The 27,220-nt window shown below is 42.2% G+C and overlaps 1 protein-coding gene across 2 annotated transcripts in view; it reads left to right on the top strand.

Moving 5' to 3' along the window:
* The first annotated feature begins 6,513 nt into the window (after positions 1-6,513).
* The window catches only part of SIGIRR (single Ig and TIR domain containing), a 39,767-nt gene continuing 19,060 nt past the window's right edge, over positions 6,514-27,220 (top strand). Inside the window, exons 1-6 of one of the 2 annotated variants that reach the window (XR_013585735.1) lie at positions 6,514-6,774; positions 6,973-7,093; positions 16,501-16,794; positions 23,513-23,735; positions 24,395-24,537; positions 25,308-25,457. Coding sequence is in view for 1 of the 2 variants with exons in the window: in XM_078596801.1 (XP_078452927.1) it covers positions 7,003-7,093; positions 16,501-16,794; positions 23,513-23,735; positions 24,395-24,537; positions 25,308-25,457 (901 nt within the window). In the remaining variant the exon portion in view is untranslated. The remainder of the gene's footprint in view (positions 6,775-6,972; positions 7,094-16,500; positions 16,795-23,512; positions 23,736-24,394; positions 24,538-25,307; positions 25,458-27,220) is intronic. The other variant, XM_078596801.1, reaches the window with a different exon arrangement.

The following is a 27,220-nucleotide window of genomic DNA, read 5'->3' as shown; positions in this document are numbered from 1 at the left end:
CCACAGTTTTATCACCTGGCCCAGGAGCTTTCCCTTTGTCACGATGTGAAGGTGGAAGAGTTTACTTCTTCGAGAGTGACATCTGGAACTTCGTCATCTGCATCTGAGAATTGGTTTGATTCCTGGGATGTTTTACTGCCATTGAGATTTATCTGAATAAGTTGTCCACTAATTAAAATAATATATCTACCAGTTGCATATTTCTTCCTAAGTCTTAGCATTTGTGAGTTGCCAATCATCAACCTTTTTACTGCTTTGACGCTCCAATTATTTGCTGTGACATCTTAAGTCATCTTTGCGTTGTAGTCGGATTCATTTTCTCATGTTTTTCCTAATTGTCTTTTCTGAGATGTGTTCAATATTTTGTTTTGCATCTCTATTAATGTGTGTAGCTCTTTTCCTAAACAATTTATTTTTATGGATTTAGAGATTGCTATCTGCTCTCTAAATCTTTACCCCCACTCTTAATATACTATATTATCCATAATATATTATGCTAGTTGATGCATTATTTAATCTATGTATTATGTTATTCTCCTCGAGGAATTATAATATTTTGTTCTGGATTCGTCTAAAACTTTACTGATGTTCATCATCTTGGTTAGCTTTGACATCTCTGGCAATGTTCAGTTCAACTTTATTTGTTTCGCCAGGAGACAAGGATTGATTCTCATTTGCAAGCGAGACCTGGGTCACCAAAATGACAAAAGCAAATAAAATAAAGTATAGCAATGAAGCAAATAGAAATAAGAGTAAAAAAACTCGCGTGAGAAATAGAAAATATTCACCTAAAAACAATTTAAATATGAAATTTCCTGTCATGTAAGTTGTCTCGGACAGATTATTTGACTTAGTACGTTGACAAACAAGTTACACAAACATAAAAGAGAGTTTGCGTGACCTACAGCATGTGCAAACATACACGGATATATGTAAAATGCAATTGTAAGTAAAGTGATCTTAAAGAATCAATAGAATTTGCATATCAATAGGAATTTAACATATTTATGGGAAATGCAGATATGCAATATACACAAGTAGTGCTAATCGCATATCTGCATTTCCCATAAATATGCTAAATTCCTCTTGATATGCAAATTCTTTTGTCAAGGCGCTCTTCCCCCTCCATCCCAGCTTAAATAGACGCTCCAAGCCTGGGGTGTGTCATTCAGACTCGGCGACAACGCAAGCAGCCGTCCTCAGGTGAAGACCAGGTCTGTCGGGGAGACAGCGTCTGAATGAAACACCACCACGCATGGAGCGTATATTTAAGCTGGGTTGGAAGGGGGGAAGGGCGCCTTGACAAAAGACGCTGTCTTCCCGACAGACCTGGTCTTCACCTGAGGACGGCTGCTTGCATTGTGGCCGAAACGTCGTGAGAATTATTTTATTATGTTATATTTTTATTATTTTATTATTTCCATTCTACGTGACTTTACCGAAAGAACCAAGAAGATGTATCTCACCAGTTTGTGATCACATGGTGTGTGAAATGTAAGGACAGAGACGTCTGTGAAAATCTGGGGTTTACCCATCGGATTCAAGTCATTCTCATTTCTAATGTCACCATTAGGGCTTCTCCATGTCAACTCCCTAGAATCCTCCTTTTTGAAAAAGGAATTCATCATTTCATGTTGCTGCTGCACGCCCTCAAAGATCCTCACATCCTCATTGCTCACTCATTTGCCAAACTTACTATTCACCCTGTTTCTGCACCTTTTACTTTGGATTAACATCACCTTTTGGTGTTCGAATGTATTTTATCCTAATATAGTAGTTGGGTAATTGCTTCATACACTTTATCTGCTTCGTCATCACGGCTTGTTGTTGGAGCACATTTTGAATATTTTGTTGAACGTTGTTGAACTTCTTTCGTACCGTGATAATCAGAAGTGCGGGGGAAAGACATCAAATAACACAAAAAGCAGTTCGAAGGAAAATCTTTTCAATCTAGATTTTTTAAAACGCAGAGGTCCAGTGGTATAGTAATCTCTACAACCCACTTTTCTTCTCAATGGGCTTTCACATGATATACAGGCTGCTTCAATTGATTTTAACACTTCGGAGAATTTGCAACAACCCCACAAGAAATGTGCCACCGGGCTCTGGAGACCACCTGGAGAAAATTCCGGGCACGTGTTGACAATGATGGTGAACAAGTGCAGACTCTTTGAAGCTATTAACATCCATTTGTTATCATGTTACAATGTATTATCCGTTATTTTTCCTTTAAAAATGATAGTTCCATGTAAGTGGTTCAATCTTGCCTGAAGACGACCGCTTGTGTTGCGATCTAAACGTCGTGATTTGTTTTATTTTATTTCTAACTACGTGACTTTACCGAAAGAACCAAAGAGTATGTCCCATGTAAGTGTTAAACATTTTTTGAAACACCCTGTATGAAGCACAAGTTATATTGGCGTGGAGTGGTGACGTAGACGTTAGTGCACTGCACTGTGAACCCAGCGATCTGAGTTTGATTCTTGGCCATGGCCAACACATGGCAAGTGGTATAAGCCTCCCTACTGACAGTGACCAACAATGTGAAGTATGGTCAACAAACCCCCATGATAGACACATACATCATACATCAATGGCGTCAATCTTAAATGAGACATTTTCACAGGAAGCCCTAATTTATCTTTAATAAAGCACTCGCCATGAACATTTATATAAGTGATATTGTAATTAGTATTAAATAACTGTCATCTCAAGTGTGCTTCAATCCACCTTATTTTTAATGACCGATTACTGAAATCTATTAGGCATACTGTTTCTCAACGTGCTCTGTCATCGTTCAGAACAGATTGTTATTATTGGAACGTGTTCATAGTGAGCTCTCGCCTGACGTTAATAAAGGGCCGCCTATTATCAGTACTCCACTTGTGGTATTGCAATTACTATTCGCCACATGGTTTCAATGTCAGCTGTCTTAAATGAGAACTTTTTCAGTGATCTTTCAGCAGTATTTAATAAAGGACTCAGTGTTGTCATTAATGGTATTAGAATGACTGAGCAGTGGTGACAGCAGCAGCAGCCCCTGAGTTTTAATCCAGGTCACGGCTAACATCTGTATCTTAACCAATCCTGGGCCTCCCCTCGCTTCCCCACACTAACCAACGTGGTGAAGTATGGTCAAACCAAACCCATGACCAACATGATGTGGAGAGGCCTTTGTGCAGGAGTGGATTGACAAAATATTGTAAACCATTCATAGAATCAATCAGAATATTGATTTGCACTGGAGAAATCCGATTAACTATGCAGCTCTTTTTCACAGATGTCCAGTCGCGGTGGGTCAGTACGTTACAACAACAATACTAAAAACATGATAGGAGTCCAAACTACAGGAAAGGTAAACAAATCACTGAAAAATGTAGAAATAGAAAAAAATTAACAGGTAAAGCCCACTGAAGTATTAACTTATTTTACGGAAGCGTCCTGGCCACAAATGATAGCTCAACAAAGTGGCTTATCAATGTGGAAATGTATAGGAGCAAAATTATATAAATGATCTCAATGCAAATAATTTAAATAATTATGAGTTACGATAATAAACACGTCTTCTCAATGGGCTCTCACCTGGTCATACGTGGACATTCGCTTGGCTTGTTGTCAAACCCACTGCTGGGTGAAGGCCTCACACAGGTGTAGGTCATGGGGGTCATTTGGCCATACAGGCAAAGTGGGAGCAGACTGGTAAAGTAAATAGCTATTGCTGCACTTACTTTCTGTGGCCCACAATGGAGCCCCAAAGCAAACAATAACACAACCTGTGTTATACTGGTGGGAACCACCTGGTTCCACCAGCCCACAGGGGATTATTGTGTCCGTCCATCCGTCGTGCATCCAAAAATGGGAGGGATGGGGATGGGTGGAGAGGGGAGGGTGGGAAGGGGGCTGGGTGGGGAGGGTGGGGAGGGGCTGGGTGGGGGGTGGGGCTGGGTGGGGAGGGGCTGGTCACCCCGTGGTGCCCTTATAAAACTCAACGTTTAACCTACTCACGCCGGCTTGTGCCCGCCCTCACAGTCGGGCATATTTGCGGAATACACCACGCCGCCGTTGACCCTGGCCATTGACCGAGCAACCCAACGTTCCTACCAGCTCCCTCCGCAGGAATGTGTTATATACTGTAAATGTAAAAACGATGGTTGCCAACCATCCCAGAGTGGCTGGGAGTCTCTACAGGAATTGGCATGGGTCTCCCAGTGACTATTAAAAGCAATCCAGAAGATTGTAATTGGATAGTTTAAGAACATTTGTGCATTAAACAATATATATCCATTTCGATTTAAAGCTTTCGTGACTGCAGGGATTCCTCTTCTTGGTTCATTCGGTAAAGTCACGTAGAAGGGAAATAATAAAATAATAAAAATAAAGCAATAAAGTAATTCTCACGACGTTTCGGCCACAACGCAAGCAGCCGTCCTCAGGTGAAGAACAGGTCTGTCAGACGCTGTCTTTCCGACAGACCTGGTCTTCACCTGAGGACGGCTGCTTGCGTTGTGGCCGAAACGTCGTGAGAATTTTTTTCTTATGTTTTATTATTTTATTATTTCCCTTCTACGTGACTTTACCGAAAGAACCAAGAAGATGAATATATATCCCGTACTAGCTTCAGTCAGAGTTGGCAACCTGAGTAAAAACTGTTCGTCATTTAATTCGTAATCATACCCTATGGTATATAACGTTCTGTCCCAACTCTCATCCCCACTACGTCTCTATCCTCTGCATGTGCTGGGAAGAAGGGCCATTTCCCTAAATGTTGCTTATTACATACGTTTGAAGGCCCCTGTGTTATTGACGAACGTGTTGAGATATTGTTTTGTTATGCATGTATCCAAGCTCAGTAGAATTGGCTCAATACAAGCAACGTCTTGACTGCTTTCGTCACGTATGTCAAAAATGGTCCAGGGTTTGATTGCATTGAACCAGCCGTGCTGATATTTCTCCACTCCCAGAAAGCCTTTGTGGTTGATGGGAAGTGTTAAACATACTTGTATTCTTCAAAACGATGCTTATGATTATATTGTGTTTTATATGCAGATCATGTGGTCGTCAATCCAAGCCACTATCCGAAGCTCAACCTTGCTTAGCTTCCAAGATCGAACGAAATGAGGCGCATTCCTTGTGAATTGATCGCAGGCGGTCATGCGTAAAGGTCGACATTTTTCATCGAGCTCTTGTACATTTAAAATCATGAATGTTGGCGGTATGAGACCTGTCGCCTCGTCAAAGTAAGTGCCATCTCTTTTATAATGAGATATTTCTCAGTGAGCTCTCGCCTGGACTTAATGAACGACTAAAAATAACTGGCCACATTCGACAATCGAGCGCTTGGTTTTTTAGGCAGTTTAATAGACGAATTTGTTGTTTTGTGCTGTTGTTGTTATTATTTGTGCTTGTTCACCGCAGCTGCCAACGCAGCAGCAATCACCGAACATGAAAAAAGACTAATCATTATTGCCACTAATTGTGTTGCAAATTACAATAAGCGACCTGTCATATCAATGGGCCCTCACTTGGCTTGTCAAATACAACGCAAGGCGCGTGTGTGTGTTGTTGTGTGTTGTGTTGTGTGTTATGTTGCGTGTTGTGCTGTGTTGTTGTGTGTTGTGTTGTGTGTTGTGTTGCGTGTTGTGTTGTGTGTTGTGTTGCGTTGCGTGTTGTGTTGCGTGTTGTGTTGTGTTGTTGTGTGTTGTGTTGTGTGTTATGTTGCGTGTTGTGCTGTGTTGTTGTGTGTTGTGTTGTGTGTTGTGTTGCGTGTTGTGTTGTGTGTTGTGTTGCGTGTTGTGTTGCGTGTTGTGTTGTGTGTTGTGTTGTGTGTTATGTTGCGTGTTGTGCTGTGTTGTTGTGTGTTGTGTGTTGTGTTGTGTTGCGTGTTGTGTTGCGTGTTGTGTTGTGTGTTGTGTGTTATGTTGCGTGTTGTGCTGTGTTGTTGTGTGTTGTGTTGTGTTGCGTGTTGTGTTGCGTGTTGTGTTGCGTGTTGTGTTGTGTGTTGTTGTGTGTTGTGTTGTGTGTTGTGTTGTGTACTCTGTGGGCCACCCACGCCCTCGTGAGCCGTTCCGGCCTTCATCGGTGCTCGCTGACAGCACTTGCCCCAATAGTCTGTTTAGGCTACATGGGGGATCTTTGTCTTTTGTGGGTTGGGGGATGTGGGGGGAGGGGTGGGGAGGGGGGTGGCGAGGGGTGGGGGGTTTGGGGATGTGGGGGTAGGGTGAGGGGTAGGGGGTGTGGGGGGAGGGGTGGTGGTGGGTGGTGTGGGTGGGTGTGGGTGGGTGTGGGTGGTGGGGGGTGTGGGTGGTGGTGGTGGTGGTGAGGGGAGGGGGTTGGGTGGGAGGGGTGGTGAGGGGAGGGTGGTGGGGGGGGTTGGGTGGGGGGTGGTGGGGGGTGGGGGGGTGGTGGGGGGTGGCGGTGGGTAGCGGTGGGGGGAGGGGGGTAGGGTGGTGGGGGGTGGTGGGGGGAGGGGATCTCTGCTCTGTGCGCAGCGCCTCTCGTCATCACGGCCCCTCTGTGCGCGTCACCGCACCGCGCCCCCAGGCGGCACCTGTCAAGGCTGCCCCCCCACCTCTACCTGTCGCACGCAGTTCGTGTCTCTTTAAACAGCAGCAGCAACAACAACAACAACACCCACTTAATAAAACAATACAATTTAACTCTTAAATAGTCTTACACGAGAGAGAAAACGACGCAACGAGGACCGCCACCGCCGCCACCACCAACATCATCATCATCAGGTGGAAGTGGAGCGCTGACCGATCGAGTTGATTGAAGGTAACTTCACCCCCAACAGCGCCCGCTCTCGGGTTCCCATACAAGCGGCTCGCTGTCATCCCCCCCACCCACCCACTTGTTAGCATCTCACAGCGTGTTGTGTGTCGCGTGGTTGTGGTGGTTGTCGTGGTTGGTGGTGGTGGTTGTCGTTGTTGGAGGTTGTCGGAGTCGTGAGTGAGGCGGTGTTTTTTTTTCTAGTCGAGGACGGGGGACTGACTGCGTGGGACGATGTCTGCGAGCTCGCCGCGGCTGCCGCGGCTGCTGCTGCTGCTGTTGTTGCTGTTCGTGTGCGTGGGGCAGCGTGGGGCAGCGCGGGCAGGTGAGAGAGCTTCCACGAGGGTTGGGACTCCCAACTCGCACGCACAGCTACCACCAACATCACTACCATCACCACCACTACCACCATCACTACCAACATCATCACCATCACTACCAACATCAACACCACCACTACCATCACCACCACTACCATCACCACAACCATCACCACCACCACCACTACCATCACCACCACTACTACCACTACCATCACCACCACCATCACTACCACCACTACCACCACTACCATCACCACTATCACCACCACTACCACCAACATCACCACCACTACCATCACCAACATCACCACCACTACCATCACCACCACCAACTCCACTACCACCACTACCACTACCATCACCACCATCATCACTACCACCACTACCACCACCACTATCACCACCACCACTACCATCACCACCATCACCATCACCACTACCATCACCACCACTACCATCACCACCACCACTACTACCATCACTACCACCACTACCATCACCACCACCAACTCCACTACCACCACTACCACTACCATCACCACCATCATCACTACCACCACTACCACCACTATCACCACCACCACTACCATCACCACCAACACCATCACCACTACCATCACCACCACTACCATCACCACCACCACTACTACCATCACTACCACCACTACCATCACTACCACCACTGCCATCACTACCACCACTAACATCACCACTACCATCACCACCATCACTACCACCACTAACATCACCACTACCATCACCACCACTACCACCAACACCATCACCACCACCATCACCACTACCATCACCACCACTACCATCACCACCACCATCACCACCAAGACCATCACCACCATCAGCACTGCTGCTACAAACACTACAGCCGTACTCGCATGCAGCCTTCAGTCAACCACGATAATCACTACAGTGATACTACAGTGATACTATATACAGCTATACTCAACTACAGTGATACTATATACAGCCATACTCAACTACAGTGATACTATATACAGCCATACTCATTACAGTGATACTACAGTGATACAATATACAGCTACACTCACTACAGTGATACTACAGTGATACTATATACAGCTATACTCACTACAGTGATACTACAGTGATACTATATACAGCCATACTCACTACAGTGATACTACAGTGATACAATATACAGCTACACTCACTACAGTGATACTACAGTGATACTATATACAGCCATACTCACTACAGTGATACTACAGTGATACTATATACAGCCATACTCACTACAGTGATACTACAGTGATACTATATACAGCCATACTCACTACAGTGATACTACAGTGATACTATAGTGATACTATATACAGCTACACTCACTACAGTGATAGTACAGTGATACTATATACAGCTACACTCACTACAGTGATACAACAGTGATACTACAGTGATACTATATACAGCCATACTCACTACAGTGATACTACAGTGATACTATATACAGCCATACTCAACTAGTGATACTATATACAGCCATACTCAACTACAGTGATACTACAGTGATACTATATACAGCCACACTCACTACAGTGATACTACAGTGATACTATATACAGCTACACTCACTACAGTGATACTACAGTGATACTACAGTGATACTATATACAGCCATACTCACTACAGTGATACTACAGTGATACTATATACAGCCATACTCACTACAGTGATTATTGACTTTGTTAAGCAACTCACACTCAACTGTATTAAACTTCGATTTAAAGCTTTCGTGACTGCAGAGATTCATCTTCTTGGTTCTTTCGGTAAAGTCACGTAGAAGGGAAGTAATAAAATAATAAAAAATAAAACATAATAAAATAATGACTTTACCGAAAGAACCAAGAAGAGGCGACAGCGTCTGAATTCAGACGCTGTCGCCTCGACAGACCTAGTTTTCACCTGAGGACGGCTGCTTGCGTTGTGGCCGAAACGTCGTGAGAATTATTATTATGTTTTTTTTATTTCCCTTCTACGTGACTTTACCGAAAGAACCAAGAAGATGAATTAAACTTTTATATTCCCGCCACCCCCCCACCATCACCTCCCACTCAAACTTGTCAACTCCGAGCTCTTATTCGGCTCTAACTTAACACATGGCGAGGCCGCTGATCTACCCACGGGCTCAAGAAGCTACCTTCCCAGAGTTCTTGTTGCACTTCTTAAAGTCAAACAATGTTCGTGTAAAGTCTGGTGACAGGCAAGGTGGTGAGAGCTTTAGCAGATACCATGAGTCGTCAAATAATGATGTGGCGATTACTGCGTCGACTGTGGTGCACATGTAAGAATACAAACTCATCACATTTGTCAATAACGCTGCCTTAAATGAAAATGTGTAATACGGTATACCTACTATAATCACCCAGGAATGTATGTCATTAACGCTCGTGACGTCACTCCACAACGACCAGCCCCCCTCATTAATATTCATGAGCAGGTGACGTCCTCCAAATGGACACACCTCCGTTAATAATAATTAGCGGGTGACGTCACTCCAGATGGGGGGGGCGAGGCGCCTCCTCCCCCCTCCTGGGCGTCCACTCACAGCCCTCACGACAAAGGCAGAACCATCACGTCACGTGATCTCCGTCACGCTGTTGAGACATCAAAGTAAAAAGGACGTCGTGATGAACAAGGGATTATAACCTTTAAATGAAATAGGTCTGTTGTCACCGCGCCCTTACAAATTGCACACGAATGCAATGAATATCACGTCCCGGTCTGCTTTTCGCTTGCAAGTTTCAGATTTACTTAAATAGGCTAGGATGATAATATGCTATGAATAAGGACCATTGCCCGAAACGTGGCCTGTCATATATATTATTTTAAAGGCAGTGTTGTGTACATAAAAGCACACCTTATTTCTTACCATTCTGTCTAGTGGCTCACGTTTGTTGAAAGATTGTTTCACACTGTGTCGCAACCCCCATTTAAACAAGGTCATGATACAGGACTGCCTCAACACACACACACTCTACTGAACTCGTGTGAACTTAAACTCAACGCTCATTCGCCTCGTTTATCATCTCCGCCTCGACTCAACCCCAAATCACACACTCGTCGCTCAACACCCAGCTCGTGGCGAAATCTTCATCGACTCGTTCACTTCAACTGAACTCTTCACGAAATTGAACCTCGCATACTCCTGATCCTTATTATCAAGGGGACTTGCATCCATCATCACCCAATCCCATCTTTGTCGTTTTCATCATAAAATGTAGACTAAACTGTTTTTTTATTTTACCAGGTAATGCCCACTGAGCTGTATAGCTCTTTTTCAGAAGCAACCTGGCCACAAATCATAGCTCAACCAAGTGGCTTATCACGTGGAAATTTATAGCAGCCAAATACTCTAAACGCATAATTTTAAATGTGGAGGGAGCAACCAGAGGACACGCAGACAAATCCATGCGACCACGTGGAGAGAGAAATGCAAACTCCACATTTCCAAGCGTCAGGGTCGGAATTGAACCCATGACCTCCTGTATACAAGGCGAGGTCGTTAACACCTGGCCTTGAATGAAAGAGGGGTAGGAGACTTCAAGTAAGGCCAGGTTGCCATCTGGCCTTAAACCATCAATATGCCATGCATGCCTTCGCGATGATCATCATAATTGCCATTATCAGTAGTATCAGAAATATGACTTGCCTTCATTATCATTATCGCCATATTAACTATCTGCATAAAATTGGTCATCATCATAGTCATTACATCGCAGCAGCAGCATCAACACAACTTGCGTCAGTTCTCATCTATAACATACCACCATCTTCATGACTACACCTCAATTATTATCAGCAACATCAAACTAGGACCTCCATAATCACATTCAATATAAGTGTACAAATTTCGATACAATGTACTTTTTTATATAAAAGCGATAGCCATATAAAACACAGTACAGTAAAATTAAGTTATTTTAAATGCCTGTGTTGAATGAAACTATGAGCCGGCAATTATTTCTGTCTCCTACCCCTCTTTTGCATCTGCTTTAAATGTTTAAGAAGTTAAGAGGACATGCTTACAATGGGATTTGGCTAATGAAAGGGTATTCCGAATATTTGTTAACCTGTAGGGGACTGTTTGGAAGCATAACATGTTTAAAGCCCTAGGGTCTTGAACCTAGTTTGGAATGCTCTTGTCTTGGCAGACTGATTAGATAATTCAGTACCAGCTCTCCGTTGGGATCAAAGCATTTCGAATGGTAGAGCCTCATACACACACGCACAGCGCAGAGATCACGAGTTTTCTCGCTCGCTGCCTGTGTGCCGAGATTGGCTGAAAAGCAGTGGAGAAGAGAGGGCACTTTCACCATCTATCTGCAGCTGTCTGCAGCCACTTGTGTTTGAGGTTGCTCATTAAAATGGTCAAAACTTCTGAGCCTTTGTGAAATTAATGGCAGGCTCCATGAAACACTGGATGTGTCTGGGCAAATAAAAAAAACCCACTTCTGCCCAATTTTATGAGTAAAAATAGCGACGCAGGCCATACGCTTGCGAAACATCGGAGTGACTGCCTTTCTGTAATTAAAAGCTGCTTGAACGTTATTGAACGTTTCTTTGTTAAAGTTCAGCAATGGAAAGAAAAGTGAAGGCTAATAGTAAATGATAATGGCGTGGCGGACAAGGCATGAAATGTGCTTAAGAACACGTCCGTTCGGGAGATGGAGTAATGAAATCGGCTTGTGCACAGGTCAACGGTAGAAAATTACATCACTGGATTGTGATAGATGGCGTCGACTTGCGCAGGCTTTCGTCCAGCACTGGATTGAACTTGGCTGATGATCAATAAAAGTATAATAAATTGTAATCTCTGGTTTTTTCGGTAAAGTCACGTCGGTAAAAAAAGGAAAATTAATTAAATCACGACGTTTCGGAGGCAACACAAGCTTCCGTCTTCCATTTGTACCTGGGTGTACCTGAAGACGGAAGCTTGTCACGAAAACTTCAAATCTAGAATACAGTAAATTGCTTCATCATGTGTTTTGTGCACCTGGTCACATGCTATAAGGTTTCACGACTGATGCCACGTTGCAAAGTCTGGTTTAGACAGAGATTACCCCCAATCAATGAAGTTCTTTGTCTGCACTGTACTTTCATTATATTGTTATCAGATTGAAGGTGTAAGATGAAGGCTGGTTTGACCCTGACTTGGCCAACACTAAGCACTGTCGTATGCACAAGGCCTCACAAAATGTGGCATTTGTGTTGCACATAATGTGAATGTACTCTCACACTACTCTAAATTGTATTAGCTTATATATGAAAGGGGTAGCACATTACAGGGTGTTGATGCATATGTAAGTCATGTTGCCTTTTAAGCTACGTTTACATTCAACCATGGCTCTTGTTTAAATAAATCTCCGAGCTTGATGCATTAAACACAATATTATGGTGATACTTCGTGGGCAGTCGTTCACAAGCACAAATAACACAATAAACCTCAGCACTGTTTAAAAAAAGAAACGTAGAAAAAGGCATATTATAGAAATAAAAAAGTATATACTTACTCTTTGGTTCTTTCGGTAAAGTCATGTAGGTATAAAATAAAAATAATAACATTTATTTTATATATGCCTACATACTTTACCGAAAGAACCAAAGAGTATGGATCCCTGCAGTCACGAAAATTTCAAATCAAGTCTATACTTGGCATATCATATACTTTTCTTTTTTCAAGGCAGTTACTGACGAACGTGTTGAGATTTAAAGGTAGAAGAAAGATCACCGCATGAAAAAGCAACACTGAAGTGAGTGGAGTCCACCGAGGTGTTTGGACTTGAGGGGCACAGGCGATGATGTTGGTGTATTATTTTGACAGATGGAGTCCTGGAATCTGCTCGTGTGCAGGTGCTAGATGGATAGCTGCACTGCAAGGCTGTGAGATGGCAAAGGCTTGGGGGGGAGGTCTTCAGCCAGTAATGCCGTGGTCATCACATTATGGATGATTGGTATATTTCTTCAACATTTAATCTGGAGGAGTTGAATTACGTTTCTAAACTGGGTCTGTTCAATGTAGATTGAACGAGACGAGGATCGCTTGTCGTTGATGTTTATTTGTGTTTTAGTAATTACAAGCGGACCAGCATTACTAATCTGCAAGTGCCTTTCAATGCTGCGAAGCAGAGGTCGCAACCGGGTACCCGATACCCGTACCCTACCCGATGCCCGGCTACCCGTACCCGGCCGGGTACGGGTACGGGTAGCCGTTTGCGACCCTGGTGCGGCCGGGTACGGGTACGGGTAGGCCGTGAGTCACTGGTGAGTAACCGTTTGTCACTCATTTCGGGTAGGGTACGGGTACGGGTACCCATTTGCAACCCTGGTGTGGCCGGGTACGGGTACGGGTAAGGAATCAAAACCCGTTTGCGACCTCTGCTGCGAAGATCCCGAACAAAATTAGCCCATAAAGTTATGTGTCAGAACTGCGAATCTTAAGTACATTTTTAAAAATCATTAATTGAGTTTTTGTCATTTAAGTCATTGTGGGATTATTGAGTTGATAATAGCATTAACATGCATTAAGAGTGGGTTTCTGGAAAATAACATGAAGGGTGTATTTTAAAAATTAGTTTTTTTTAATCAAGCAAACCCTTTAATTAATGATCTATAAAAATAAGTATTTTATGGGATTAATTCCACTGTATTTAATCAGATTATTGCCCTGTTAAATTAATCAAAAACATTTGCTTCATGATATATAGGGTCCCAAGTGGACATGTTGGAACTGTCATCTAATTTTCAGTGTGCTTTCTCACAAGCACAGAAAAAAAACCCGTCTTTGATCATTTACCTGAATGTTCTTGAAAGTTGCTCAGAACAGCTCTTCATTGTGATTCATAAAAGTTCCTTTAGAGTAGAATATTAACGAGCAACGGCATGTCATGAACGTGGTAATGGATAACTGATATAAAAAGGTAAACCATAGAAGTATGCGACTTTAAAGAAACAAGTAAAATGACGTTTGTATAGACATGTATTTTTTTTGGTATAAACATGTATTTATTTCGTAAAAAATAAATATATATAAGAGTTTAGTAACATTTGTATAGACATACTGACTTTGTCAGTAAAACAAGTTAACACATTCATCAATAACACTGTTTTGGGAGAAAATATATAAATAGGCGACGTTTTGGACAATGACCTTCATAGCACATGGTTTATGTGCTTGCCCAAAATGTTTCCAATTTTAGATTTATTTTTCATTTATTGATTGTGTTGAGTTTGTTCATTCTGCTTGTGCACCACTGCCAAGGCACCACCATCAACAGATGCGATGTTTATACCTGGACCATGCAATATTTGCGAGTGTTCTTAGAGTTGACTTTTTCATTTGAACCGTAAATGATGTTTTGACACTCACAGACCCATGTTAAGGCATTGTCAGGGTTGAAAGAAACGAACAACATTGTGGCAGATGTGCATGATAGAAGATGGAATGTTCAAGGATGCATCTAATGGTGCTGCCAAAACAAATTTCGCAGTTGATCCATAAACATAAATAGTTACACATACCAAAGGTGAAACCCCAAAGAACGTTTCTAATATGCCTGCACTAACCCTGAAGTTTAAACTTCACAATGCCAGCACACGATAGACCAGTCAGAAGGTAAATAAATACAATGAATACAGTAATCTTATACCACAGGTTGACTCATTTTGTAAATCTTTTACTGAGTTTAAAGTGAACTTTGGGTCTGTGTTCTCTTTGAAATATCGAACTTTTACAAAAGCTAGTGTGTGCTTCTGAGCTCTTTGGCAGTGGCGGTGTAGTTCAAAATCTGAATCTTTATTTTGACTGGAGGAATCCGATGAGCTGTGAAGTTCTTTTTCACAATTTACAGAGAGGGCCCTGACAATCGTGACTCCCTGCTCTCACCATGGAGTGTTCAGTTGGCACAGTTTACAATTTGCCGACCTGTTAAAAATCAATTTTGTCCACTGTTGATTTTCCTGTATGTTGGTCCATATTTGTACACGGTAAACGATTCGTCAACGGATGTGAAATTTTTTCAAGGTTTGAGACAATTAACCCATACAACATTACTCCCAATGAACACGTTTTAATATCCCATGCGTATGCTGAATTTATTTAGGTTTTGCTGGAGCATTTAATGGTTTCTTGGTTCGCGACCAATATCCATAATAGAGATTTTTTGGGTTAGATCGCGTAAATATATGTGTCGTTAAACCTGCCACCACCCGACACAGCCAACTAGTAAGGGTTGTCACGTAAATAGAACATGCCAATTCGTCACTAGTACAGCACACCGGTATGTTGGAGAGCAAAGCCACAACATTTACACTCTGAGTACGACGTTTCGCCAGTAATTTCAACTAGCTTCATCAGGCAACAGCCAGATTTGTGGAGAAGTCCACCTGTTTCTTTCCTTATATAGAGGCGCAGATGTGGTGACCACACTTCTGCGCTCTTGCGCAAAGTGTAGTGGGGGGGGGGATTTGACAAGGTACATAAAATACAGAAATTAATATCTGGTACAAAAGATGTATAACTGAATCTATTAACAGAAGGTGTGCACAGGATTAACTGCACGTGTGGCAAATGTTATGTTAAATACATCTGTCATCAGTAGCAGAACACACGTGCCAACAAGGAAAATAAATTGATTTTGATAATGTTGAAATTCTGTGCAAAAATAGCTAATGCTGGCCAAGACTAATTACAGAATCTATCGAAATTGAAAGATTCGCTTCGATGCCTTAGTGCTGCGTGGAAGCGAATCATCAAATAATACATTGTTTAAATGCATGCCTATACAGGGCACCATACTTCAATAGGGATTACCGTTGGTAATGCTATTTTAATACACACAATAGACAGGAAGGACAACATCAAAGGGCTCGCATAATGCGCACGCATAATGTACACTGACTCATTAATCCCCTCCACCACTTTGCGCAAGAGCGCAGAATTGTGGTCACCACATCTACGCTTCTATACAAGGAACGAAACAGGTGGAAGACTTCTCCACAAATCTGGCTGTCGCCTGATGGTGCTAGTTGTAATTACTGGCGAAACGTCGTACTCAGAGTGTAAATATTGTGGCTTGTCTCTCCAACAAACCGGTGTGCTGTACGAGTGACGAATTGGCCACGTTCTGTTTACGTGACAACCCTTACTAGTTGGCTGTGTCGGGTGGTGGTGGGTTTTAACGACACATTTATATATTTACACGCTCTAACCCAAAAAACCTCTATTATGGATATTTTGTACACATTACTCACCCGGTTTGGGAGACTGAAACAATATGATATGTAAGTATGATTCAACAGTGCACATATTTCTCAGAACTGGCACGTGCTGTGGCGTCTCTCCCACAATGGTCTCTTGGCCGTCTCTATGCAGGCTCTGCTTCCTGCCTGGCCGATGATGAGCCTACGAGCAACGAAGACCTGTTGGCCGGGCAGGAGAACGTGACACTGAACTGCCCCATTAACGGCAACTGCTCCAGCTCCCAGTGCCCAGTGGTCTGGCTCAAGGACTGCCAGACACTCAACCTGTCCGTGGAGGGGCACGTGCACGCCATCGACGTGGGCCTGCACTTTGTGAGCGTTGCTCTGGCCGACTCGGGGAATTACACGTGCCACGGCAGCGGAAACCTGGGAAACTCGAGTCACACGATCATCCTCGCCGTGAAGGGTGCGTTCCTCCTTTTTAAATCCTTTATATTAAGTTCACTTGCTTGCGTGCTTGCGTGCTTGCTTGCTTGCTTAGGACCGTGCAAATCTTTCGGTCGTTTTTTAACCCACTTCCCGTGATCCAATCGAGCTGACATTTTGCACACAGACTCGTTGTGCTTGACAATTCATTTTCATGAAAAAAAATTTCCAAAATGTTACACTTTTTAGGAATTTTTTAATTTATTTAATTACCAATTGTTTAATGGTGGCAGGCAATCATCTGACCCATAGGTGGCAGCCATCTCAAGCCAGAGGACGAGAGGACTCTAGCCGCCCATTTCAAAGACCAATTTGGGCTGGGTTGTGGCCCATTGAACACGTACTGTAATTTAAAGGATTTATAGTGAAAAACTTTGTTTTTACGGGTAAATTTTTTATTTCGTACGTCAGGGGGTGGGGGGGGTGGGTGGTTGATCGGCAACATTTATATGTTCATGTCGAGATATTCGACCCGGCTACTCCTGAGGCCTTCCACTGGCTTGCCAACCTCGCCATGAAAGGTTTGTTTACTCACCAGGACTCTTAAAGAAAAATACGATTGCGTTTTTATGTTGTTTCTGGTTTCATTTTCTACAAATGTAGCACTTTGCCTCGACATAGCCATTGGCTTGGTGTTTAATAGTCTCACCCCTCCAATCACTCTCTGAAAATATTGACTGCACAGTTATGATAAATAGAAATTGGTACTGTGTGACCATGCATATCCGGAGTAAAATTGTAAGAGTGATGACTTTGAGTTGAACTTCCTTAGCTATTTATTGCTGTCTTCTCATTGGTCATCCTGCAGGAGTCACCTGATCTGTTGTGAAATCACATTGGGCCCACCCATCAGGCAACGGCACTTTTTTGAACAGACCCGTAGCTGCTGGGTTTTATGTTTTATCGAGCAAAGATACAATTTGTTGAAAGACAAACATGGATATCTTTTATTTTACATTTTACTAACAACACAGTCCTCGTTGCACCATCAAGATAGACGATTTCTAATAATTGGCAGCTCATTTTGAATTGGCCATGCTCAAAGAATTTGGCCAATTGGGCTGACACTACATTTGGTTTTGCTTTGATTCACAAAAGTGCATGAAGAGTGTCATTGGTCACCTAAATTTAGCACAAAAAGGGCTTCGTAACTAACCCTAAGATTTAATATTCCTTCTAAAGTAGAGTACACGCAACCCCTTTGTGCTGTGTTATCTGTCCACCCGGCTTCAACCTGTTGCACTGTCAGTGGGCTATGCTGAACAGGTTCTGGTCAGGGCAAGGTCTTCGTGCAGCCAACTTTCACCGTTGGGGTATTCATGACAACCCAAACCGCAGCTTTAGCTCTGTACAAACAATTTCGCAAATTGTTGATGACTGTCCACTGACTACGAGAACTACATATGTCCACCGAGGAGGCTATCGCATTAATGAATCCGCATGCCACCTTTGTCCATAGGGCAGTGCAGTTTTGAAATAATTTTGGAAGATAAAAATCCGAAACTTAAGAATGCATCAGAATAAAGGTGGTAATGAATTGGTAAAAAGCACTATCAACCATTATTTAGCTATCTATCTTTTTTATATATTTCAAATTGTTACATAAAATATCATGGGCTATGTCAAGATATCCATGGTTTTATGGCAACAAAGAAACTTAATGTTGTGTTGCCTAATTTAACGTGTAGTATCAGTTACATCTTTATGGCCATGTAACTGCCAATTTAATTGTTAGCAATTCGATATGACTATAGGAGAGACACCAACCACACTTAAATGTTAGGCAGTGAATACGCTTTATTATTCATGAATTCTGTGTGGTCTCATAGGCCGTGAAAAGCACCATGTGTCTGTGTGTGTTTGGTGACTAACATTGCAGGCAACTTATTTTCTCTTTGCTATTGGTTTTTTATGATTACTTTCCACTTGTCACAGTACTAAATTAGCTCAACGTTTAATTTCACAAGTCGAAGAAGTTTTCATTTAATACTACAACTGCTCGCTTTAGTATGTTTACATAGTGACAGGCCTTATATGATAGACGTTTATGAAATTGGCTCATGGGCAGTGCTATCTAATGATATCAATTACCACCCACCCCTACAATTGTGTTAATTGTTAATGCTGAAGGTCACGGTTCAAGTCAATATCAATTATTTTTAGTCCCGTTTGGATGGTCTTGTACTATTTGTAATATGTTGAGCAACTGTCCACTTAATTCATATAACATTTGAAATTGTCATGAGCATAAATGGCTAATAATTCTCACACGCGCTATTACAAAGCGTCTTCCACGAGCATAACGATTGATTTTAATGGGTGCATCGTTACATTGCCTCGTGTTTTCCCTTCACTGGTTCTAACGTTTTTTAATGCGTTGTGTGTTTTTTTTTGCACCGCCTGTTAAAGCCGTCGCCCTGGCAATGATGATGAAGTGAATGCTGTGGTGTTGCTTTGTGTTCAATTCCAATTCTCACGTCTCAAATCCATGCCCTGACTCAGCCAGCCACCCGTGTTCTCTCCCGTCGTTCACGAAAACACACTTCTTCTCCCAACTAGCTCCAATCTCCACTATCGATCAGAGTTCTCGCCCTGTGACAAATGTAGAAATTGAAAAGAATGATGTGATGAATGTCCTACTGGGATGTACAAGTAAATACGGATACCAATTTGTGCGTGCGTCCGATGTGTCCAGTGTTCAGCACGGTTGCTGCTAGATTGAAAACGAATTTCTTTATGACTGCTTTTTGTGTTTACAATAGTTATTTTGTCCTTCCCCTGCACCTCCGATTAGCATGGTTGGCTACGTACGGTGCGAAAAAAAATCTAAGTACATACAAACAAGGCTTGACTTATCTATGTGTATAACTCCCACCTATGCCTCATCAACAATGTATTATTTTCCGGATGGCTGATGTTCATTTTAGAGGAGCAACTATAATTTTTCATTGAGGCGGTTGAACCCAATTATTGCATCAGGAGTGCATCACTGTGATACCTCCTTAATATTTGTGAATTGGGCATTGAGTCTTTTACCCTTTTATCTGGCAACAAAACTGACACCTTTTTTACAAGGAGTCATGTTTACATAGGCCACAATACCTGCAGTCATAATGCAAACAAAAAACATAACTCTGATAATGTGCACTGTCCTTGAAGTTGATTGGTCCACACCTGAGACAGCTTTCCTTAGAGCCTAGTCTCACATGGTGTTGGACCAGATGACGCCAAAAGGCGCCTGTTGGACCAGATGACGCCAAAAGGCGCCTGGTCCAACCCATGTGAGACTAGGCTCTAAGGAAAGCTGTCTCGGGTGTGGACCAATCAACTTCAAGGACAGTGCACATTATCAGAGTTATGTTTTTTGTTTGCATTATGACTGCAGGTATTGTGGTCTATGTAAACATGACTCCTTGTAAAAAAAGGTGTCAGTTTTGTTGCCAGATAAAAGGGTAAAAAAACAATTATCATTTTTTTTACTGGCAAATGAGGTTCCAATGGTGGGCATTGAGTCGTTTAGTTCTACGGTGATTTATGAAGAGGAAGGTCCTATTTGTAAAGTACCATAGCCAAAATTTGACATCAGTCAATGAGCTATATAGCATCTCTGAAACCAGTATTTGAATATGAATAATAAGTATTCGTGTCTGTCATAATATGGGCTTATATGGTGGGCAGAGGCCTTTCCCCATGTTCTTTCATTCCTTTCCTTAGTTTTGTGTCTCCATCCCTTCCGCTGTCTTCCTCTGTTTCTTTTGCCATTTCTCAGTATCCACTCTGTCGTAATTTTTTCCATCTCACTTGAAATTATTATTCCAGGCACATAAGAGCACGCCTGCATTGTTCACGGCCAATTCAAACACATCAACAACGAGAACAACTGGTATTGAACTTCATTGCAAATCAGAGAGCACATGGTATAGCTCACGAATTGTAGCATTGTCTTGAAATCACATGGTCCCACCTCCTTCAAGCAGTCATTCCCAGAGGTTTACAGCACAGTGATGTTTGCGCTGTTTTGAAAAAAAGTTTTTAATTAAATGATAGATTCATAAGAGTGTGCATGTGAGCTGGTTTAACAGGCACTGGCTAGCAAATGCCACGAGTTGCTTAATCTGCTAGATATATTTAAGAACACTTTTTTTTCATCAAAGGGAGTTGCCTTCAACATTAGTGCTTCTTTGCCTTGTAAATATGTTTGACATTTTGAAAATGAATCTTGGTCATGAGCTAATGTATGCGCCACATTTGCTAAACAGGTGCATGTTGAATTAAAGGTCATTTTATATGCAGCTGAAGCAGACTTGTGAGCGCTTAGCACGCTTGCTCTGACTATTGTATTTCTAATCTACTTTTGCTTTCTTTGTGGGCTCCCAGTATTCGAGTTAGAAGTAAAGTGGGCATCTTGCTAAATAGTCCTCTCATGGGGTCAAAGTGGAAAATTAAAACACACCGGGAAGGTGAAGGTCTCTGGAGAAGAAAAATGTTGTGCATACATTTGGAATCTGTCAGAGTTCACAACACTCATTTGTCCTCGGAGGTACTGTATTAGCAGTGATAATGTTACGTTCCAAACTGCACGAGTTGATGTCACATGATGCATGACCCCATCGGGAAGGGAATCGAGGCAATTGTATAATTGGTGACGTCATCTCGCGATGTCGTGTGCTATGTTATTTAATTCGCCTTTTAGCACTGGTTTTATCACCAAGCTTTGGCCAATCCTTTGGTCAAATTTCATAGGGTAACATAATTTAAAGAAGCGAACATTTACTAAAATATTGTGAATTGAATTTCGATTTAAAGCTTTCGTGACTGCAGGGATTCATCTTCTTGGTTCTTTTGGTAAAGTCACGTAGAAGGGAAATAATAAAATAATAAAAAATAAAACATAATAAAATAATTCTCACGACGTTTCGGCCACAACGCAAGCAGCCGTCCTCAGGTGAAGAACAGGTCTGTCGACAGCGTCTTCCCGACAGACCTGTTCTTCACCTGAGGATGGCTGCTTGCGTTGTGGCCGAAACGTCATGAGAATTATTTATTATGTTTAATTTTTGTTATTTTATTATTTTATTATTTCCCTTCTATTGTGAATTGATTAATGTTTATGAGCGCTGTGTTGATCCTGTCCCCCTCCCCCCCGACTCATTACAAAGAGATAGAGGGATAGAGATAATACGTCAATGCTTGATTTCATCGTCGGTTGGAATCGGTTCGAAAGCTAAACCTTGAATTGAAGGCATTTACCAATGGCCATAGAATGTGTGTTACTTCACCGCCTTGTGACAATGCACATGTTCACTAATCACTCAGCACTTGTGCAGTAAGAGAAAAAATAGGCGAATGGTAAAGGCACCGCATCATCACGTAGATTTTTCTCTTAGCGATTTCACATTTGCCGGGCCTTTTACAGCAAGGCGTGCACTCTAAAAAAACAGACTATTAAGCTGTTACATTTTATTATTCCCCCCATTTTGCATCGTATATGGGTTCCAGAGACGTCTGGATAATTGGAAAGCCATTCCAATAAATTACTCTTAAGAACCATTTTAGTTTTGAAAAGCCAAACCTGTAATATTCTGTCTGGGCCATCAAAACATGTTTGATTATTCTGCTGTGCAACCCACATTTGAAACAAAATGCGGTATTGTGAATTCAAGTTACTTGAATGTGCAATACGTTTTGAATGATTTTCTTTAATAATATCCATGAGACTAGCATGAAACTTTGAATGGGCACTATTGCAAAATATGTTTAGAAAGCGTCTACCGAAACTACAGCATTATATTGATTTATTGAAGGTCAGCGTCTGTGTATCTTTTTTATTGCTTTAAGCGCTTTTATATTCTGAATAGATTTATATTGTCTCTGTTTATGCAATTCCTTTTTCAATTCGTTTTTATGTTTGTTTGCTAAACACAGCAATAAATACTTCGGGGAAATGCATATGTCATGTGGGATGTTGGTGGGAGGATAGAAAAGAACATGGAAATATATGAAATGTCAAGTTTAGCAACAAGCAAGCCTCTTCTGTCAGGTGTGTGGGAGCAGTACAATGCTATTGCATGTGAAGCAGGATTTATGTAACAGCATGAAACTGATAAGTTTCTCACCACACAGGGATGCACAATAATCCATAACGATAACTGCTCTTGTTCCCGTGCTTTTTAAAGATGCTTTGCCTCATTGATCCTTCATATTAGAGATTAATTTCTGATGGAAAATGGGATGTTTGAGAGAAATTTCGCATCTTTTTCAGATAATTTACACCTTGTTTTACTCTGTGTCATGAAGCTCACAACATTTACATCATTCAATGCTTTGCAACAACATTTTTGCAGGAAAACGGCATCATGTCATTGATCTCACTTCCCTTTGAAAAATAATCATAAACAATATTCTTTACAGATCGTCTGAAATATCGTGTCTAGGCCTACAATTTTTTGTGGGGGATTAATCTGAAAACTGGGAGCACATGACTGATATATGTATTTACCATTTATACACACCATTCCAATACCCTCGACACAATACACCATCAAACAATGTAAAATAGTTGGATTTTTCATACATTTCTACGATATTGCGAAAGCACACTTGGAGCTTGCTTGTGTGCAGTTGAAAAACCAAAGCTGAGTAATGCAAATCAAAGCGATTCAAAGTTAATGTATTCAAACTGAAATGTCCACCCACAGAATTGACAGCAGCTCCGTGCATGACCTCCCCTTCGCTGCTTTCCCCACCTGGGCCGGAGCGGCACAACATGCCGATGGGCGCATCCCTGTCTCTCAACTGCACCGTGGAGATCGGCACCAACAGGAGCGATGTCACGTGTCCGACCTCGGTCGTTTGGCGCAAGGACGGCATTGCGCTGCCTTCAAATTCGTCTGCTTACAACATAACTGTCCAAGACGCCAGGTGATAGTCCTTTAAATAAATAAATAATGCGTTTATTCTGAAGAGCATTGTGTTAGAACAAGGTATGGCATTGGAAAACTACCACAGAAATACATCTGCAGTCAAATGGCTTACATAATACAACAATTGGGGGCCAGCTGTTCAATTTCCCAGTGTTCAAGGCACCGCACTTAAAAGTGTGATCTGCCACTTTAAGCTAATCAAGCCTACTTCAATCAGCTGTGGCCCAAAATGTTTGCCTCCTGTATTAATTTATGTTTCATTATTAACACAAGTCAGTGTTAATAATGAAAGTTCCAAGCTGTATTCATTATTCTGTAATGACGCAAGATAATTCAGTTTCATAAATGTCCCACTTAGTCATGCCATGTCAATAATGTTTTGCTGCATTGTACCCATTTAATTAACTGCACTTTAAATTTCACACACAATAGCTGAGTTATGCCAATTTAAGTAAAAATGTATCTCCTGGCCAAGAACCACTACATCGCTCTGAAACTTTGGATATGGCTTAATGACAACAGGTGGTTGTGCTGATTTCAGACCTAATTTCTCAGTGGTTCTTCCTCAGGTGTTGTCATTTGTGCCTTGAGCCACTGAGCCACGCTTGGTAGGCCGATAGTTGATTTTAAATGTGTGTGTGTCTGTCCATGCGACAGGTTTTCAGATGAGCTCTCAGCTGTGGTCATCACAAGTCGCTTGTCTGTGAGCACTCTGGAATCTTCAAACTTTGGGGCGTTTGGATGCCATTTCCACACTACGGCTGGAAATATCAGTGCAAGCTTCGTTGTGGCGATGGAAGGTGGGTTATGATAGCACGGTGAATAGAGGTACAAAACAAGTCCAGCCAAAACAACTACAGCCAATCCATGAGGATTTACCCTGACTTGGAAAACGATCAAGCATTTTGGCATCAGAATTGCCATCAAAATCCATGCTCTTGTACCGTTCCCATTCTACTGTAATGTGCACTGATGCCTACTTTATTGAGGGTGATATTGGCACATACAAAAACATTTGATTGATGGATCTGCTGTAAATTATGAGATTAAAAAAAATCTGAACTCTTTCAGTCTATGGGGCATCGCATGATGTCAGGTACAGCCCTTAAATATCACCTTCCATAACTAATGCTGAAGTCTCTTCAAAAGGCTTGTCTTACCCAACACCAGAAACATCGTAATTCAATTCATGTAGTTCAGCACATTTCCATAATTAGAATGGTTATGTAATTGTGTGCCGTAGAATTAAGATAGTGTAAACTATTAAAACTATTTTTATTTTACCATGTAGGCCCACTGAGATGTTAGCTCTTTTTCAGAAGCGACCTGACCATAAATGATAGTTCAACGAAAGTGGCTTATCACGTGGTAATGTATGCCATCCAAATAGTTTAAACCGCATGTTTCAAAAAATTTAAGTGAAACCCCAAGTGTCAAATTTTATGATTTTGTGCATTTGACGAGCAGGTCAGAGCCATTAACTCGCCATCTTTAGTTTGTGTTTTAGGGTAGCGGGGTGAGCGTGGGTGTTGGCCTCTGGGTCGTTCATTTGGCGGTGCTGTGTGTGCAGATAAGGGCCTTGCTCCGAGCCACGTGGTGAGCGCCGTGGCCGCCCTGGTGCTGCTGCTGCTGCTGGCGCTGTCCGTAGCGCTCTACTCACGCTTCAAGCTGGACCTGCAGCTGTGGCACCGCAACACTTACGGCGACTTCGAGACCAACGGTGCGCGCTCGTGTGTGTGGGGCAGCACACTGCGCTATGAACACGTCGACCGAGTTCATTCCCGCTCACAGCATCGGCGACGATTATCTGAATCGGTTTTGGGCCTTCTCTAAGTCATCTCAGCCTTAAAAGAATACCTGGTGAAGTGTTAAACCTCATCATTGGAGAGACAAAGGTGGGCGGCTATTGTGCGGGCCACCCACCCCCTCGTGTGCCATGCCACCTTTCGTAGGTGTTCGCTAACAGCACTTGCCCCTACAGTCTGTTAAAGGCGATACGGGAGATCTTTATAGCTTTGGGGTCGTGCATAATGAGTGGCAGAAGAGCAATAGAGATTGAGGCAAGTTTTGGTCATCGTAAACAACAGCGGTCATTGGTCCGGTAGAAACATTGGTACTTGGAAACTTTACTTATTTCACACCAACACCCATTGTTTATGTTCATAATCAACGATTTTTGGGTTTAGATCGCGTTATTTATAAATGTGTCGTAACCCTCCACCACCCGACACGGCCAATCAGTAAAAAAAGTGTCACGTTGACAAAAGACAAATAGTTCACTGCTTTAGCCCACCGGTGTGTTGAAGCGTGAAACCACAACATTTACAATTTGAGTACGACGTTTCGCTGGTAATTGCATCCAGCATCATCGGGCAATTCGCCAGAATGGTGAGGCTCTGCTGTGTCTCCCGTTCTTATATGGAGCAGCAGCAGGGTGACGTCATCATTAACTCATTAACTCATCAGGTGCAAAGATTTGAGGGGGGGGGTTATTGTAATTATATACTTGATTAGTAATAAGGCTATTGTTACGATGCGAGTTGTAGATTAGTAATCATTTGGAATGTGTTCTATTGTGATTATGCTACATTAATAATCAGTTAGTGCTTGTTTCCCTTATAAGGAATTGTAATGCATCTTATTTAATAATACGCTTCCAGGCCGCACTAAGCCTGTAGCTGTCTGAGCGATTAAAGTTATTTCTGTTTCTCTCAATCTCAATGGATTCTCTAATTAGTCTTTGCCAGTAGTAACTAGTTTTACACAACACTTCAACGTTGTCAAAATCAATTGAGTGTCCCTGTTGACAAGCATGTTCTGCCACTGCCGACAGTTGTGTTTGCGATAGTTTAATATTTCTCTGGTGTTCTTTTAGTCTTACACTAACGTTACGCCCTGTCTGTCCAATATAGCATCTGCCACATACACAATTAATCCGATATACACCTTCTGTTGATAATTTAGGTAATTCGTCTTTAGTGCACGTTACTAATTGTTGAATTTTGTGTACTGTACCAAATCTTACTGTAATGTTTTGCTTTTGCAAAACACGGGCTAATTTGTCAGTTACTCCTGAGATAAATGGTATTTTTATTGTTTTAATAATCTGATCGCTACAGGCTTAGTGCGGCCTGGAAGCGTATTATTAAATAAGATGCATTACAATTCCTTATAAGGGAAACAAGCACTAACTGATTATTAATGTAGCATAATCACAATAGAACACATTCCAAATGATTACTAATCTACAACTCGCATCGTAACAATAGCCTTATTACTAATCAAGTATATAATTACAATAACCCCCCCCCTCAAATCTTTGCACCTGATGAGTTAATGAGTTAATGATGACGTCACCCTGCTGCTGCTCTATATAAGAACGGGAGACACAGCAGAGCCTCACCATTCTGGCGAATTGCCCGATGATGCTGGATGCAATTACCAGCGAAACGTCGTACTCAAATTGTAAATGTTGTGGTTTCA

This window comes from Lampetra planeri, chromosome 8 (genome assembly GCF_965212315.1).
Source record: "Lampetra planeri chromosome 8, kcLamPlan1.2.h2, whole genome shotgun sequence".
In the NCBI taxonomy this organism is placed as follows: domain Eukaryota; kingdom Metazoa; phylum Chordata; class Hyperoartia; order Petromyzontiformes; family Petromyzontidae; genus Lampetra; species Lampetra planeri.
The sequence above is the reverse complement of the archived record's forward strand: the minus strand, read 5'-3'. Positions and strand labels throughout refer to the sequence as shown.